The sequence below is a fragment of the Columba livia genome, chromosome 2 (genome assembly GCF_036013475.1).
Source record: "Columba livia isolate bColLiv1 breed racing homer chromosome 2, bColLiv1.pat.W.v2, whole genome shotgun sequence".
Classification (NCBI taxonomy): domain Eukaryota; kingdom Metazoa; phylum Chordata; class Aves; order Columbiformes; family Columbidae; genus Columba; species Columba livia.
The window spans coordinates 4,030,112-4,049,779 of NC_088603.1; the positions used below are offsets into that span (position 1 = coordinate 4,030,112).

At 42.5% G+C, this 19,668-nt stretch overlaps 1 protein-coding gene across 1 annotated transcript in view; it reads right to left on the bottom strand.

Moving 5' to 3' along the window:
• The window catches only part of VIPR1 (vasoactive intestinal peptide receptor 1), a 124,440-nt gene that overhangs the window by 54,584 nt on the left and 50,188 nt on the right, over positions 1 to 19,668 (bottom strand). Inside the window, exon 3 of the mRNA XM_013369762.3 lies at positions 7,733 to 7,840. Coding sequence (XP_013225216.3) covers positions 7,733 to 7,840 — 108 coding nt within the window. The remainder of the gene's footprint in view (positions 1 to 7,732; positions 7,841 to 19,668) is intronic.

Here is a 19,668-nt window from a genome sequence, read left to right on the forward strand (position 1 = left end):
GAGCTCTCATTGAACAAATCTCCATAACAGATGAACTCAACTGCTTGTTTCCTTTTAAATGAGCATTGTAGTAAACAAATAACGGGTCTGGTTCATTTTCAGATTCTCGATGGCAGTGAAGAAGTCTTTTGCTTATCTGCTGCTATCTATCTGCTCACCCCTCTCCTAATTTTATCCAGTTTTCATTCCAGTTTCAAAGACAATATAGAATAAAGGAGAAAAAAAATGAGGAAAAGAATACTGGCTCAAGAGAGAGAGATTAAGATGTTTTTCAAGTAAAAGAGAATCATTTTCAGAGGGGCATAAATAAATGCAATTCTGCACTTTTGTTTGTTTTTATCTACTCATTACAGACCTCTTTCGCATGAGCAAGAGGTTGGGATTCATATCCCCTAACTTTTGCCATGGAAATGTAGGGAGTCTAGTCTAAAGTAGACTATCGAGTTCCCTGTAGAGGCCACATCCAACATCCAAAGGTCATCTCATCCCTTCCTAAGAAGTGTCACAGGATAACACATATCTTGGAGGTGCTGGAGGGAGAAATTAGACAAGGAGTTTAGACTAGATGAGTAATGTTAGGTGCTCGTGGGTCAGTGGAAGGAATCTCATCCATATGTTTAACTAAGCAAAAGGAAAAGCAGCAGAACACCAGCTCCCTGGAGTCCCTATCCATGTCCTACTTACAAATTCATTTGAGCATCCCAAGACATGGCTGTGCTCTGCTCCAAGACTCTGAGCCAACAGGGCTTCAAATATGTTTGGAGTTCACATGGAGCACGTGAGGACCCTGCAAGCTTGCAGGTGGCATCAGTGGAGCGACCTGCAGTGGTCTGTTCTACCACTTGCATCAATGAGGGTCTCATTCTCATGTTATTTCATGGGGAGATCTTCCCTTTGTGCAGTTGTGTGGAGATGTGTGTGTTTGCCAGATCTGGAAGAAATGAGGAGCGGTGATAGCTGGGTATTGCTTCAGCCTGAAACATACATGGACCTGTTGGAGAGGGTCCAGAGGAGGCCAGCAAGAGGATCAGAAGGCTGGAACAGCTCTGTTATGAGGACAGGCTGAGAGAATTGGGATGTTCAGCCTGGAGAAGAGAAGGCTCTGGGGAGAGCTATTGTGGCCTTTCCATAATTAAAAGGGGATGATAAGAAAGATGGGGACAGACTTTTTAGCGGGTCCTGTTGTAATAGGACAAGAGGTGATGGTTTTAAACTAAAGAAGTGGAGACTCAGCCTGGACATGAGGAAGAAATTGTTTACAGAGAGGATGGTGAGAGCCTGGCCCAGAGAGGTGGTGGATGAACCATCCCTGGAGACATCCCAGGCCAGGCTGGACGGGGCTCTGAGCAACCTGAGCTGGTGAAGATGTCCCTGCTCATGGCAGGGGTGGCACTGGATGAGCTTGGAAGGTCCATTTTAATGCAAACTATTCTGATTCTGTGACCTGAATGTTAACAGCCAATTAATTATATCCAATGAATTTGACTTGATTGCTTCTGTCTTAATGGAGCTGGATAATGTTGCAAAGGATTAGTCAATGTCCTTCAAAGTGAAGGGATGGAGAGAGGGTGTCATTTCCAAATCTCTCTACACATGAATCAGGAAAAAAAAAGAGATGACAGAATTAGACCTTTACTGTCCACCGTACTGAATTTGCCAAAAGGCAAGTCAGAGGCCAGGGATAATATGAACCATGTTTTGTGTATAAGTCCTCACAACAACTGAGATGTACATAGGATCAAATGGTAGTTAAAATAACTTTGGGCACAATACCAAAAAAGACAACTACAAAATACAACAAAAGAGCTCTTGATTTGTATTTGTTGAATTGAAGTGTACCACAGAGAAAAAGATACCTTTTAAATTCAAATGAAAACGCTATCTGAAAGAAGAATATGAATGCTAAGAGGACATCAAATAAATAAATGAATAAATAAATAAATAAGGAGACATAATCCTCCTCATGGATTATGGTTTCAAAAACCCACAATAACATAATAAGATCCACGATTTCTCAGACAAGTCTTGGGGCTCTGCTTGTGCAGAAAAGGACTTTAGGTCAGATTCTGATTGCTAATGCTGGTATAAACTTCAGTTACTCCAGATTTAAAAGACTGTAAATCCAGACAAGAATTTGTTTCCAAGTTCTTTAGATTTAAGACAATATTTGCATACAACTTGCAATCATATTAAACACACAAGTGATTCAGATACATCTAAAAATTTTATCTGTGTGGTGGTGGATGAGCAGATTTGGTCCACCTATAGCTGAGATCCCGAGTGTCTTTTCTGATAGACTTTCCTCCATAAACAGTGAGGAAATCACAGGCTGATTCACACCCCTGAGAAACGTCTCCAGGACATATGAGATGTTACTGTCTGTTTACTGCAGAAGAAACCCCATATATCTGTCCAGATTTAATGCTGAGCTTTCACAGGGCTAACTTTAGATTATACTGACCCTGATTGCCTGCACCACGCAGACAGAAAGGAGCAAGCCTGAAATCAGTAGAAAACCCACCTTGATTAATATATGATCTTGTTTAAATTCAGGAGTTTATAAATCCCTGATTGAATCACCTTTCTCATGCAGCCAAGACCTTTTGGATCCCTATCGCCATGTAGAAGAAGAGAAGCTTGCTGTTTTCACGAATTAATGCTGGTAAATATCCCTGCGATTTCAAAATTCCTATTTAAAATAAAGCAAACCTAAACACTTGGCATTGCTCTGCACAAATATGTACCTTAGAGGTGACACACAATGCAACTGCCAATTTTTGCAGCTGGCGTTAGCCACGGGAGCCTGGTTACATGACTCTCATCCCACCCTAATTCTTGCCTGAAGAACTGCACAAAACCTTCTGAATGAGCACCATGGAAATCAGTTTAACAAGCTGTGAGCGTGCGTACAAGCTGTCAACAATAAGCACAGACAGCTTTGTGCTCGTTCTAAGACTCCAGGTAGCCAATAAAAGCATCGCTTCCATGGAAATCCAAAGCCAGATATGACTTGGAGGATTTGCTTCTCAGCGTGTAGGATTTGGAACTGCTAAACAGGACAAAAAGCAGAAGTTTGAAGCCAGGAAATGTCCTGAGCCAGATGGACAACATTCTTAGCAACGACATTTAAAGGAGGGGGAATAATTTTGCTAAGACAACTCAAGATTCACCTGAGACCAAAGTCTTAGCTTGCCTTTGTAGCTCATAATGTGCAAATCATATCTGGATATTCAGTGAACAGGTGTAAAACCAACTCCTTCACCCTCCTGGAAGTGAATAAGTGACATATTCCAGTCTCCTTCCCTCCCTGTATCTTTGGCTTACTGTATATGAAATGTGGTGGGTCCATCAGAAGAACACACAGAAGCAGCCCTGGAGATGTCCTGGATCCTTAACTTCATCTGATCACATTAAAAGCTCATCAAAGTTCGTCTTTACTTCCCACATAAATCCCCACTGGAACCTTCCTCCAGTTTCTACCTATGACTCTATTCATGGCAGTTTGCACAATCTGGTTTTGTTGAATATTGGCTTTAACCACCCTTTTCCCTCCTTGATTTCACTCTTGCAATGGAAACTCTCACCTTCTGTGCTACTAAACTGAGCAAGTGTCACTAGGCCACCACCTTCCAGTGTTCTCTAGTATGATGGGTTTTCTGTTTGCCAGAATATATCTTTCACAGCTTTAGTTTGTCATTCACCTGCAGAAGAAGGAGACTAAAAACCAATGGCAACATATCTGGAAACCACTGTAGGGTGATCAAGTCATCTCCTACCATCTGGAGGAACAAGAGTAGCCTTGGAGAAGCTGCCCTACCAGTGGCTCATAGTTTATCTCAGGAGCCTTCCACGTCCTAACACTGGCCCAAGGATCTGACTGGTACAAGGCATGATGATGTCCAATATTCAAGAGGACATGCGGAAACCTAATAAATGCTTCAGGTGAGTAGTCAAAGCGGTATTGTCACAATCTGTGATCTATGCTACATCGGGCAAATTTTCATATAAGTTTCCTGACCGCTTCCATGCGTTATCTCTTTTTCTTTATTTGTGCATGAATGTCACAATAGCTCTGAGAATTCCCATTGTTTGCTTGTGATATGGAAGGGAAGTGGAGCAGGAAAAATAAGTAAAAGATGATCATGATGGAGGGGAAAGGAGAGCAGAAGTAAATTTAGAGCACCAGAGCAAAAAGGAGTTTGGCAAGCTCAAAACTCAGAAGAATCTCACCTCGCTGAGTGGGATTCCAGAGCTAAGTTATTCCCATCCCCGCCCTTTTAAGTCAATTAATCTCATAGTTGAAGCTTAAGAGCTGTCAGTGCTGATTTTTACTGTTTAACTTGTGCACGACGAACAATTTGCTTTTGGAGGAACTGTGGGAAACAAATCCCTCTTATAAATGTCATCTTCCCTGTATTGAAAGGAAGCTGGAATGTTCTGGTCAAAGGATAGCAAGTAATGCGCTTTAATAATGAAAGGTGCCAAAAAGATTTTCATCCATCTCTTTCACATGGTACTGACGAATGTCAGGAAATAATAAAAATCTTCTGGATTTGTGAATGGCATAAAAATTTAATGTCAAATGACATCAGGACTATGCTAGGCATTTTAAGGGTTCTAAATGCCAAGAGATATTTTATCCTTTATTTACCCTAAGATAGGATATTAGTCATTTGAAGAGCAGATTCTCCATTAGGCAGTAAAATCCTATTAACTCTTTGTTCCCCAGTATTTTACCTTTTCTCTGCTATAAATATACAAAAGATTTTAGCTTGATCACAACTTGGTATAAGCTTTCATGTTCCTGAAAAGGGATCAAAGAGTAAGACATAAACAATAACCAGACGATTGACTTCCTTGAAAGCTGTTCAATGATACTCACTACTACAAAGGAAGAACTGCTTCACAAACTTCAATGGCATTAATTTTGCAACGAGTTCTATGAAACAAGAGGCAATCTTACCCTCCCTTTATTTAAGATCATACGTGCTTTCCACATTCCTATATGATTGTACAAAGTGCAGAGCTCAGAGAAAATCAAAGCTGCTGTTTCTGGTTGGAAATGGCATTAGTTTCTCTGTTTACAGGAGGAGATGCTTGCCCGTATGCTCTGCAAAGGTGGTGTTCCCCTGTATTTTAAGACCTCACATCTGCCAGGGCCACTCTACTATAATTTAATTGAAAATGGAGATAAATATGTGGTTTATCGACGGTATTCAGCTCATTCTGAAGTCAAAGTCTTAAAGTCAGCTGAACTGCACCTCTAAGAAGCCTGTTTCTCACCACTGACTAAAGCTCACAGATAGGTTTTCATACGGAAAACTCTAAAATCAGTTGATAGGAATGCCATTCCAGGTTAGAAACTAACTTCCTAAATAAAAGTATCTTGGCGTCAATTGAGGCATCCTCATGAATTTCTTAGATCCCCCGGAGTATCTCAAATGGCACCAGATGTTTATGTTTAAGAATCTGAATGGAGCCCTCATCGTCTACAGTGCAGGTGCCTGCATTTCTACCATGCTCAACTGAAAATAATTCAATACAACAAATGACATCTAAAGAGTTGCTCATGTTCCTACAGACAGGTGTCTGCTGACTGCACTGACTTGATTATTGTGGATGTTAATAGGATCTTAGACACCTGCCTCGTACAGACCCACCTGAATTAGAAACTGCAGAAATTAAGAGTGCTGAATACCCTTTCTCCAACAAAGTAAGTCACTCTGTGCTTCACCATATTAAATGAGGAGAAATCGGTATTTCCACGTTGCTGTTCATCTGGTCTCTTTAAGTGGCTAATTTAAGACGAGATGTATCATGCTCTTGACCAAACCAGCCAGCTTTCCAGTGACTGGAATCCCTGGATGACAGTCAGATGCACAAAACCGCATTTAACTGTAGGAAACTCATCCAAAGCAATGTGAAATCATGCCAGAAGGCTGCTGACATTGCCAGCTGCAAGGCAAGATGACATTTGCTGATCCCACTGCTCACAGAACCGCACAAATGCCAGCAGACACACTATAACATTGGTAGTGGGTCATGGGTTGGCTTGTGTTTGAGTCGTTTTCTTGACCTGGCACATGAAGAGCACACACAGCCCAAGTGATGCCCTAACTGCTCTTGGTGAAGTCTGGACTTATCCCAGAAGAGGAACCGTTCACATGCCTAAATATTAGTTTTTTGAGACAGACACCCTTTGGTACCTGAGGGATCCAATGACACATGAACTATGGGAGAACTACACCTTTCTGCAGGGGAACCTGGAGACCAGAATGTCCTAGGACATCCTGAAGAGCAGTAGTTGCCCCTGAATGAGCAATTTCTTTGAGTCTCATAAGCCCAACCTACTGCACTTCCCCTACCTTAAGGTCGACATAACCACAATGATATAACTATGTATATGATTGAATATATATTATATATTCCTCATTGCTCTGCTCTGGTGGGATGAAATATTAAAAACTTTACTTAAAGAGTTATTTATGCCTGTTTAACTAACTCCGCTGGGTCTCTAAAACCCAGTGAGCGAATGTTCTGCCCAGAAGAGGGCACGAAGCATCAACAGCAGGCAATTATTCCACACGGCTGAACTAATGCACAGGGGTCTTGTCCTGCAAGATGTGATATTACAGCAGCTTCTGTCAGGTTTCCCTGGGTGTTAACACAGCAGTGATGAACTATCGTAGAGTTTTGAAACAGGGGGGTTACAGCATTAGGATAGGACAAAATCCAGGGATTTTGAATTCCCCTTCTGGGGAAATCTGCAAAGATTTTTGGTGTGGCCTTGGGTAAGTGATGTAATCAGCATGTGCTGGTTAATCAGTGTAGTGTCCTGGTCTGTTAAACAGGAATGATATTGTATCCTTACTCCCATTCATAATCTGTCACCTGTGTTTGGACTGCAAGGCTGTAAAAGTGGAGACTTATCAGCTCGGTGCATAATTTCCACTGCAAAAGAGCTTAATTCTCTATGGAGGCCTGTGGGGCTACTATAATAAAAATAGTAAATAATGACTATAAACTACCAGAAGACAAAGCGGCCAGTTGCTGCATGACCCTTGAGGCCTGCTGAATAGTAAGTTAAATTCCTTTCTCCATTAACCTTCCCTGCTCGTTATTTGTCAGGTAATTTCTTGGCCTGTGGCCAAATTTGTCATTTCAGCAGCAAAATACTTTATTACATGCAGGTTCAGCTTGTTTATTTTATGTCAGAGACTTAATTAATTACAGTGCTAAGCTGTTCATTTTGTACAACAAACATACTATTACACAGGTTGATGCAATTTTCACCGCACAACATCCATATTATTGGATTTCACCAGGAGCCAGTTTTAGAATCAGAGAATGGTTTGGGTTGAAGGGACCTTCAAAGCTCATCCAGTCCAACCTCTGCCATGAGGAGGGACATCTTCACCACATCAGGTTGCTCAGAGCCCCATCCAGCCTAGCCTGGGATGTCTCCAGGGATGGGGCATCCACCTCCTCTTTGGGCAACCTGTATAATCCCTACAATCCAGAGTAGCACATGGTACCACAAGAAGGATAGGAAGCATGTTCTAATGCTTTGGGCATTCATGTATGGCTTGGAAACCTCCTTTACTCTTTGCAAAGAGCTTGTTTCTCCCTCTGATTATACCAAGAAGATTCCCCTGTGATATGATGTGAAACCCCACAGGCAGCGAAACCATAAAACCATTTCAGGGAGACGTGGTCTGTGTTTTTTGCTTACCGAGAAAAGTGGTGAGGAATCTGAAGTATTTCGGGCACGGCCGTACCACAACCTCTCCAACCTCTGCTTCGGGCCAGCATGTGATGTTGTCCCATTGCCTTCTGCAACCTGGGGAAGAGAGAAAAGCAGGTGGTAGAACAAACATAAGTGGTACCTGCTCTATGGAGCAGAGGAACCGGGGTAGATCAGAGCAGGTGTGCAAAGGCATATTGAGGCTATTATCTCGGTGCAGGCACCTTTTGGAATGAAAAGCACAGAAATATTTTCTTTAAACACATAGCTTTCAGCTACCCTGGTCCCTAAAATTCAGCACTGGTCATGTCTGTAGTTTTTCCAGAAATCAGTACAGAAATTACAGCACATCACTGCAAGAACGTGGAAAATCAGAGTTAATAGAGAACAGTGCCTTTTTTAGATTGAAAAAGCAGAAATGCCTAATTAAACATCTCTCTTCCTTGCTTTTATCTCTCCCTGTTGCATTGAAACACCTGGTCTGAACATGCGATGCTCCACTTCTCTGCTTCCCCCAAACTTCTGTCACCACCTTTTTCTGACCCTTGAAACGAGATGGTTGTGCAGGGGATGCGCTCAGCAGGAAAGGGGACACTGATGACAATCAAGAGATAAGGAGCCAAATCCCTTCTCAAGAAGCAGTTTTTCTCCTTAAAAAGTGAGAAAGCGCAAGACACTTCCGAGGTTGAAGAGGGACAGTGTGTCACCAGGAGATGCTCCCCATCTATCCAAGCTAGGAATTAAGGTATAACCAATGGAGCTAACTTCAGGGAGAAAACATAGGAATTTTCTCAGAATTAAGCATTTCTGAAGGTTTTCTGGATATTTCAGGGAGAAAAAAACAATCGCACGTCCTTCCTAGAGAGTTATAATGTTCTGATTTTGCCCTTTTATTTCTGCTTTCTCAAAAGACGTCAATGATATCACAATACATGCTGCGCTGTTGAATAATGTAACATTAGCACTGGAGCCAAAAGGAGTTGGAAGACTTGAATTAAAATAAAATCGGACGTGTTTTTGCCTCAGCATGTTACATATTTTAGAGTTCTTACTAGAATTTGGAAAACATTTTATTTTTCCCGTTTAAATTTCCAACAGACGGGCACTTCAATTGCTGCCTGGGGTAGATAGATGGGTTGTCAACAGACCTCACTCTTTATAGCACCTCTGCTCTTGGTTATTTGTCATGCCCCATTAGATAGCAACGTTTCCCCAAATGAGACTAATGCGTTGCCGTTAAGGTCAACAGCCTAACAAGAGAAACTCAAATATGAAGAAGAAAGCTTTGAGAAAATACACTTTACATGCAAGAAAAGGGAACTATGAAGACCACTGCCAAGCTGCATTTCTTGGTTATTGTATCCCGATCTGAAATTCCTCCTAGGGAACTATGAAGACGACTGCCTAGCTGCATTTCTTGGTTATTGTATCCCGATCTGAAATTCCTCCTTTAAATCATCTTTTGCCACTTGAGCTGAGAAGAAGGCTGGTGTCATCATCAGCCTGTTCAGACTGAGGCAATGTGCTGTCTCGGATCAATAAAGAGAGCACACAAAAATGCTTTGAAGCTGAAAAAGAACCCTCAGCTCTCTTTCAAAGTTATTTTACAGGGTTTTTTTTCCTTCCTTCTTTCATGAGTGAACAGAAATTTTCAAATGAAGTCCTGAGGTGAGTTCATCGGAGCCTGAAAGACGGAATAACTGACGGTATCTTCTCCGTCAAGCGCTTCTGTAGTATTCATTAAAATTCAGTTTTCAGGTTTCTAATATCAGGTGCAAAGCTCAGTTTCCATAGTGTCATACTTATCTGCCACCAAACAGCCAGCAGCTCCAAAAGTATTAAGACATTAAATATTCTGCCCATGGAAAATAGATGATTTAATGACAGAATCTTTCATGTTTTACAATCTTTTCCTCCATCAACCTCAATAAATTATAGTGCACCCATTACCTCAGGACAGGTTATAATGTGAAATAAAATACGAGGTGATAGTATCAAATGGCTTTTTAAATGTCCTGAATTACGCACTCTGAGAATTTTTGTGATCTGTATCTTCTTCTGTGTTAGCATTTTTCACCACCACCAGTGATGTATGAAAAAAAGCTTTTAGGTGTTCACTTTTGTAACAAAAGCTCTCTTTGATTAAAATAAAGTGAAGATGCACAAAACTGGCCTTGCAAAACACACAAAGTGGATCTTTAAAAACTATTGCCTCTGTAAAGGCTGCTCATATCTGCCTATTAGCTCTTATAACAGCTTTCTTACTTATTGTTCCTTAGATGCGCTGACAATATTTGTGTAGCTGCCTGGCAGGATTCACGTTTTAAAGGTGGGATTTGTATCCCTAAATTTATGCATCTCGAAGTCAGATGTGTAAATCTAAAGAAGCCAATGGAAACCAGAGCTCTCACTTCCAGTTCATGTCACCGTAGTTCAGAAAATGAATCATTTTTTGTTCTCTCCAATGACTAGAAGACATCTTGCATGAGTAACTCGAGTTTAATGAATTGTAACAACACAAAGATTGATACCTGCAAGATGCTTTGCATTTGTGGTCCAAAGTTTGCTGCTCGCCCTGTAGTTATCCCATTACAACATCAGGAAAAGTTTGTGCCAGTCCATCCAAACCAAGACACAGACAATCCTGATCAAATAGCCTTCCAGAAAATGGTTTTCTTTCTCCTTATCCTGTAAAATTGCTGACATCAGGAGTTTGTCAGGCAATATTCAGTCATGTCAATGTGACAGATCAATACCCAATAAAATGATTTGAGGTCAGAAACAGCTGCAATGTGCCTTGGTAAATGGAAATCCCTCTCTTCCCCATAGCATCACTTGGCCTTCATATATGTGATAGAAGATGGCAATTTGTTTTGCCTGATCAAATCACGTTTGGCGATTGCTAAATGCTCCATTAATTAATTATCAGTGTTGTCTTCTCCCTTGTACTCAGTATCTGCAGGAAGGACGCAAAGATATTTGTCAGTCCTTACCCAAGGCAGCAGGTGCAAATGAGCCATGAATACATCTACCCTTCAACTCCATTTCAATCAAAAGAACTGCTCTGCTCGTTTGCCTGTGACCCAAAGCCAAGGAACAACACACTGCTAAGGGCTGTGCTTTGCTTTGGGAAGGATCACAAGTGAGTTTGGAGAAGCAGCGTAAAAGTGTATGACTTTTTCAAGACAGTACCTCATCCCTGGATAATCTCATGCACTATTTAAAAGCTTGTCATTATATATATATATATAAAAGAGAGTATTTACCATTATTTTAATTGTGGCTTCCAGACACCCAAGTTTGTCCTGCTGTTGCCTGGTACGATTGTGAAGTGCTCTCTGGAGCTAAATATCTTCTGGAGGCAGAAATCCTTTGCAATTCTAACAAAGCTGCCTTTTAACCTTCATTCAGACAAGCAGATGAAACTGCTCATCACTGCACTGCAAGCCATGCAATTAGTGTAATTACAAGGAACGACATCTCTCCCTCTTGAAGAGGGTTCCTGAAACCTTGCTCAAGGAATGGGTTGGCCACATGTCAGAGCTCAGATCCTCACATCCAGCAGCTCAGCCTCCCTCTTCGCAAGCCAAATGCCCAAAAGTGGAAGCCAAGGTCTGCACCAGCCTCAGCTGGGCTTAGGAGAGATCTCCTATAGGAGATTCTGGCTCAGAAGAAGTAGCTGAAGACCACTGACACAGTCTGAGCTGCACTGGGTTAAGAAACCCCACTAGAGCTGCAGAAGGTGGTCACCTTTTCCACTGTCTCCACTAAACATGAATCAAAGCTCAAGCCCTTCTTTACTCTCTCTTTAAAAGGTTAATAAATAGAAAGCAGGTCAATCGTCATGAGGCACAAGTATACAGTGGTTTGCAGAACCAGCAGACTAGAGCATGAAAAAACATTTATTTGAGTCGTATCTATCACTTACAGCAAATATACAGTCAAAGCTTATCTAGGAAGCAGCAGAGAATAACCTTTTTTCATGAATATACGTGACTTCCAGAGCTTTGGCACGGCTCTGAGATGTGACTACATTTGGCTGAGGAAAGAAATGAAGGGCAGTAGGCTGGTGCCAGGCACTCTCTTAACCCCGGTGAACTCCTAAATCAGCAAAAAAAACCCCTTTCAGCACATCTCTTATTTGCATCAATTTCTCCCTAATGAATGGGGTCACTCCTGGTCTCTTCTGAGGAGGTTCACACAGGATTGTAAATAGGTATTGGTTGACATTTATTCTCCCACCAACAAGCTCATGCAGAAGAGCAGTCTGGGTGGTCACCCATAGTTTGCCTAGTTTGGTCTCATTACAATAAATTATCATTGCATCAACCTTCCTGTCTCAGTTGAGCGCTGAGTTTTTGCCTGACTGAAGAAAACAGATCCCAAAAGATGGTCCATGCAACAATCTACTTGGTCCTGGACAGGCAGCTTGAATGTAATCATAGTAGAGTCTAAGAAAACCCATCATCAGCCTTGGATTACTACTACTGCCCCAGACTCCAATGAGCAAAGACTTCTTAAATCAGGGATAAAGTTCTACTTAAATCTTAAAAGTTGTATGCAATAATAAAAAAAAAAACCTCAGATAGATTCTTTTTCTTTCATAAACCTTTTGAATTAAATGCAATTTGATTTTGCTTCTGAACTCATGGAAATTTTTGGAGTTGCACAGTTTAAGTGTCCACTGAAAGAAAAAAACACATCCTTTTTCTGAATTCACTTTGATTCTGCTCACTGCTGGTTCCATTAGGAATTGCCTAGTTCTTTTACAAAGACAGAAATATTCATGACCTAACCACAATATCCTCTTTCACATCCCTCTCCAGGCATCTCTTTTTCAAGCTAAGTGTTCTAGCCTGTTTAGTTGCTTCTAGCATGGAAGCAGTTCCCTATGATTTCTCCCTTGTATCTTTCATGCTTTTAATTCTACCCCATCCTGCCCTGTTGTGGACTCTCAAAATAGAGTTTTACCTTATTTTTCTGTGACAGATTGGGTTTGACCGGGGGTACTTTGGCTCAAAGATTTCACTGAATGAATCTTCCCCGCAAAATTCAACCCTTTCCCTCCTGTATTTACTGCTGTGCTCTCCTCTCCCCCAGCCCCATTTAGGCACCCTGTGGGCATCTCTCCTTCCCCAACTCCATCTCATCACTTGCTTATTTATATCAACACTGACAGTCTGCTCTGAAGCAAACCCATCCCCTCGGAGCTCCCCTTTCAACTTGTCAGGGCTTTGCATTTAATTTGGATATTTTTTGCCTGTCATGCCACCCGCTATCGCTCCAGCACTATAGGCAGAATGTAACAGAGAAATTATTTAGCTGAAGGAAAACCACAATCCTGCCAGGGCACGCAAAGTCCTGACACTGTAGCATCTCCTTCCCACCATTGAGGTGCTCTTCGTCGTGCACTGATGCTCCTTTACCCATCCCTCAGGGAGGGATCTGAAGTCCCAGCTCAACAGAAAACGGACTTGGGCAATCACAGAAAGCAAAAAGGATCCCCAGATTGAGGGTAAGTGATCAGAGCGTACCTTGGACTTTGCTTCAATATCTGTGGCAAGACAGGCATCGATTTAATTTCTCCTAATCGGTACAAGCTGGAGAGTAACAAGAACACTGTTACTTGCTATAAAAACTGCTTTGCAGTTCTGCACTGGCTTCCAGTAGAAGCTGTCCAAGCACTCAACAGGATATGTTAAAACATATCTTTCTTCCTAAACGTTTGCAGAAATTTGACTCCAGGCATATGAAGGCAAAATCACCTTAAGCCCCCAGACTGAGTCATTCTAAACAACGTGAAAGAAATCACCAGAGTCTATTTCTGGAGGATTATTTTTAAACATGAAAATCCTACGAGTTTTTCCATCATCAACATCTAGCAGGAAACAAGTTATTTTTTTAAAATAAAAGTTTCTAATCTTTCAGCCTTTCTTTAACCAACAAATTAAATAAACACATGACTTTCTTCATCCCTCCAGATCACCAATTTTATAAATCAAATTTGTGATCTGAGCCCTTCTGCCTAATTCCAGAACATGTAAACTGAAACTAAAGACACAAGATTTAAGACAAAGATTTACAAACGGGTTGTCAAAAACATAACTTATCTCCTCACCAGCATCTAAACAAGAGACAGATTTCTAGTGCTCTGACATGGACCATGCTTAAGGGATTATTCCAGGGCTTCCTCATTCTTCACTCAAACCCCCCTCATTTTCCAAAAGCTGTAGAGAACTGGATTTATTAAGAACTAGACTTTGAATCTAGGTATCTACTCTTCCTATCCTGCTTTTCCCATGTTGGCACCTCCAGACAGCAATTCATAGTGAAGGTTACTAAGCTCAACCTCTAGCAATGCTTTTTTGGCTGTTGGGAAGCCAAGAGTGACTACTCTGATGAAGTGAGATCTAAAATGAGACTCACTCAGGCTGTAGCTTCTCCATACCTCATTCTGTTGCCTACCAGAAGGAGACAGTGATGTCATGAGAAGGAAAACATTAAAGATGGTTTGGGTCTTCCTAATAAAACAGGTCAAGGAAAGACAAGACATGAGCACAGCATCTTTTACTAATGGTTCAAGGGCTGTGAGAGTCAGGAGACTTTTCTTCAGCTTTGCAAAGGTTAGTCCAATTTCCATGAATTCCTCGACTTGCTTTAATGTCTATGGCATCTTGAATGATAGCATCAAGATGAGAGCTCAGGAGATCTAGCCACTCTAATGAAATGCAAAGCCACTGATCAGCTCAGCTTGACTTGTTCATTGAAGGCAAACCGGCAAGTGACAGCTACCCTTGGCAATGTGCTCATGGTTTATCAACCTAGAATAAGCTGTAGAGAGGTCTCTCCAACAGTAATTATGGCATAATTAGGAGGAATCTTATGCTGCTGATGATTTAAAGGTCATCCCGTACCTTCAAGACCAAATGATGTGCCTTGCAATGGAGGAGTTTTTCAGCCAATACTGTGTTGCCCTTCTTCACAGCAAATATTAGGCTAAGATATGACACTCCACTGAAAAAAAAGGAAGGGTACAATGGAAGGTTCCTCTACAAACTGTAAGCCACAGACTGCCTGTCTTGCTACTGGAAAGATACTGCAACCCTTAAGCAAAGCTGGAGAGAGCTTCATCATGTAAAATCTTCATGATTTGGTTCTTGCTTATTAAATGTGCTGGTGTTTGTGCTGGAAATGTGCTTCTCACTCATAAACATAGAGGAACATCTGCAGAAGCAGGAAAAGTTGTGTGGAAGCCCTGTACCTCTGTAGGAAGGGACATGAGGGACCAGAAAGCTTTGGTTTCACATTGAGGCATATTCAATGGCTAGAAGGCAAGAGAAAAGAAAAACTATATTTATGAGACATCAATAATTTAAAAGCTTTCCATAATAGAAACCTTACTTAGGCCAGGTGGATGTAAAGCGTGGTACCTCTGACCTCAACTTTTCATGTTCTCCACAATTTCACTTTCCTATGTTAAAAGGTCTTGATATCAAGAAATAAAGGCATCCAGATTACAGAAAGTCCACTGCACAGTGAAATCAGTGCAAAAATCTCCACCAGCACCAGCAGGTTTTGGATCTTGGCCGTATATTGCAATGGGAATTTAACATAACTTATGGCATATGCAATGTTTTCCAGTGTATTTATCCTATGTAAAAATGGTCATGGAGATGCTCTGATACAATCAGCAGGAAAACAAAAATTAAAATAAAAAAAATATGAGGAAGGAGAGATTTCTTAACCAGAAATCTGATGGAATGTGAGGAGGACAAATAGAAGCCGTTGTCAAAACTAAAGCTCTCCATAGATGGATTTCATCTGAACAATTATCCAGAGCTTTGAAAATGCTTTGCATTCTCTTTCCATTGGTCTGTAGCAATGGCATTTTCTCCTTATTTTTATAGCCTTTGCATAACTAAGGCCGTGTGCATTTATATATTATCCCACGCTAAAGGAAAAGAAGAAATAACCAGAAGGTCTGATGGCATTTAAAAATGCTACATATTCTCCAAACTAAAATGACTTTTTCAGTAGGAGACTTATGTCCACTAAATGGTTGTTAATCCTGACAAGCCACAAGACAGCTGTTCCCATGTCAAATAAACACCGCTGTTTGTCAGAAAGCTTGCAGCCAGGACATGTCAGCAACAGGCAAAACAAAAGAAAATCCTCCATTCCTACAGCATATTAAGGCAGAAAACAGATGTTGTAAAGTTTTATCTTGTGACTGTGTCATGAAAAATGTGAGTTCAAGGCAAAAGTCAGGTCTTAGCTCTTCAGGGAAGAATGATGGGGTGCTGTGTAGATCTGTGTTTGAACTTTATCCTGTTGCTGGTGGGTGTCTGGACTTCAGGTTATAGGGTAGGCTCAGAGAGCAGCAAGGAGGTACCACTACTCAACTGGGAATCAGTGGAGAGATGCACCTTTCTTGAGCAGCAGGTTTCCAAGAAATGACGGACAGCCAAATAACAGCTTTGTAGGGAAAACATTTTTGGGAATTCTTTCCTGAGAAAGAGACTCATGGCCTGAAAGAATGGCCATCCACCTTGGACTGGACCAAAGTAGTCAACACAAAAGTCTAAGGGCTCCTTACATCTATGGTTGAACCTGGGTTTACCACCATGGCAACATGTGCTTTCTTATCGTGTTTTAGACGCCAGATTTCCTAGTGTGGTGAGGAGAAGGTTATCATCTGAAAAATACAGGGCAGATTTCTTTTATTTTGAATTTCCAGAGAGGAGGCTACACATCTGTAAGAGCTGCAGCATGAAGTGTTGGTGGCTGGGAAGTGTTCCAGAGCAGATGAAGAAAGCATTAATGAAGGAAGATCATTTGGAGACACCATGCAGTGGCCTGTCCCAGCCGAGTGTCATGGACACTATCCAATAACTGGAGGAAAAAAATCTGTTAAATGAAAGACACCTGGACTCTGGTACTGATCCTCCAAGATTGATAAATGAGAATCTGGGGTTTAAGATCTTAATGTCACATGGCTGAATTTTCCTCTCTTGTAGGAGAGGCCGCATTGTCCAGGAATGGAGAGGACTGATGTCATATCTGGAAGCTGCCCAATGCTGCTGATCAGAGCAAGACTGAAACCAGGAGGCCCTTTTATCACTTAAACCAGAGTAATAAAATACAGTAAACAAAAAACTAAGGAAAGACAACATGGAAAGGAATCCTGAATGTCCCTTTGTCTTCAAAGAGATCATTAATATCAAATGTAGGTATCTGGTTAAGACTCTTCCAAATTGCTCCCTAGACTTCGTTGTATTTGTTGACTGGATCATCAAGGCTTGATTGAGCTGACCAGCAGTAGTGATTTCATGAGATTCCTGATGTCCCAGGATAGATGAGGTTTTAGAGGGGGTGATGGGTATGGTACAAGACTTATGAGAACCCTACACAATTCTGAAATGACACCTGGAGGCCACACTGATTATCCAACAGCATCTGATAAGAACTTTGACTTGTGGCTGAGGGCTCACAAGAGTCATAGAATCATAGAATGCTAGGGATTGGAAGGGACCTCAAAAGCTCATCCAGTGCAATCCCCCCACCGGAGCAGGAACACCCAGATAAGGCTACACAGGAAAGTGTCCAGACGGGTTTGAATGTCTCCAGAGTAGGAGACTCCACAACCTCCCTGAGCAGCCTGTTCCAGTGCTCTGTTACCCTCACTGAGAAGAAGTTTCTTCTCAAGTTTAAGTGGAACCTCTTATGTTCCAGCTTAAACCCATTACCCCTTGTCCTACCATTGTTTGTCACTGAGAAGAGCCTGGCTCCATCCTCCTGACACTCACCCTTCGTATATTTGTAAACATTAATGAGGTCACCCCTCAGTCTCCTCCAAACTAAAGAGACCCAGCTCCCTCAGTCCTTCCTCATAAGGGAGGTGCTCCACTCCCTTAATCATCTTGGTTGCCCTACGCTGGACCCTCTCCAGCAGTTCCCTGTCCTTGAACTGAGGAGCCCAGAACTGGACACAATATTCCAGGTGTGGTCTCACCAGGGCAGAGTAGAGAGGAAGGAGAACCTCTCTCAACCTACTGACCACCCCCTTTCAAATACACCCCAGGTACCATTGGCCCTCTTGGCCACAAGGGCCCAGTGCTGGCTCATGCTCATCCTTCTGTCCACCAGGATCCCCAGGTCCCTTTCCCCTACACTGCTCTCTAATGGATCATTCCCCAACTTATACTGGAACCTGGGGTTGTTCCTACCCAGATGCAATACTCTACATTTGCCCTTGTTATATTTCATTAATTTTTTCCCTGCCCAGCTCTCCAGCCTGTCCAGGTCTCTGGATGGCAGCACAGCTTCCAGTGTCACCACTCCTCCCAGCTTGGTGTCATCAGCAAACTTGCTGATAGTACACTCTAGTCCCTCATCCAAGTCATTGATTAATATATTGAACAGTACTGGCCCCAGCACTGACTCTTGAGGCACTGCACTAGATACAGGCCTCCAACTGGACCCTGCCCCATTGACCACGACTCTCTGACTTCTTTCCTTCAGACAGTTTGCAGTCCAACTCACTACCCGATCGTCCAGACCACACTTCCTCAGTTTAGCTATGAGAATGCTGTGGGAGACCGTGTCAAACGCTTTACTGAAGTCAAGGTAGACCACATCCACCACCCTGCCATCATCTATCCACCTCATTATATCTTCATAAAAGGCTATGAGGTTGGTTAAGCCTGACTTCCCCTTGGTGAAGCCATGTTGACTGCCCCTAATGACCCTCTTATCCTTGATATACCTTGAGATGGCACCAAGGATAAGTCATTCCATTACTTTCCCAGGGATGTAGGTGAGGCTGACCAGTCTATAATTACTTGGGTCTTCCTTCTTGCCCTTTTTGAAGACTGGGGTGACGTTAGCTTTCCTCCAGTCCTCAGGCACCTCTCCCGTCTCCCAGGACTTGGCAAAGATGATGGAGACTGGTCCAGCAATGATGTCAGCCAGCTCTCTCAGCACCCGTGGTTGCATCCCATCTGGGCCCATGGATTTGTGGATGTTCAGATTGCCTAATTGTTTCTTAACCCAGTCCTCATCAACCAAGGCAAATTCTTGCAACGTCCTGACTTCCTCTAGGGCCTCAGGGGTACGGTCTCCTCAGGACAGCCTCCGGCAGAGTAGACAGAAACAAAGAAGGCATTCAGTAACTCTGCCTTCTCTGTATCTTCTGTCACCAGGGCACCCACCTCATTCATCAGTGGGCCTACATTGCCTCTGGTGTTACTTTTATCTGCCACGTATTTGAAAAAGCTCTTTCTGTTGTCCTTGACCCCTCATGCCAGCTTTAATTCTAATGAGGCCTTAGCTTTCCTAGTTACCTCCCTACATCCCCTGACAACAGCCTTGTATTCTTCCCAAGTGGCCAGCCCCTCCTTCCATGATCTGTAAACTCTGCTCTTCCACCTGAGCTTACCCGGCAGTTCCCTGTTTAACCACGCAGGTCTCCTGGCTCCCTTCCTTGACTTCCTACGTGTCGGGATGCTCTGATCTTGAGCTTGGTAGAAGAAATCCTTGCATATTAACCAACTATCTTGGGCCCCTTTACCTTCAAGCAGCCTTGCCCATGGGATTTTCTCTAGCAATTGCTTGAAAAGGCCAAAGTTTGCCCTGCTAAAGTCCAGGGTTGCAATTCTGCTTGCTACTCTGCTCCTTCCACACAAGATCCTGAACTCCACCGCTTCATGGGCATTGCAACCAAGGCAGCCCTCAACCTTTGCCACTTCAACCAGACCCTCCTTGTTAGTGAGGATGAGGTCCAGCAGTGCACGTCTCCTGGTCAGCTCCTGCACCATTTGCATAAGAAAGTTATCTTCAATGCACTGGAGGAACCTCCTGGACTGTGGCTGGCTGGCTGAGTAGTCCTTCCAGCAGACATCAGGGAAGTTAAAATCCCCCATGAC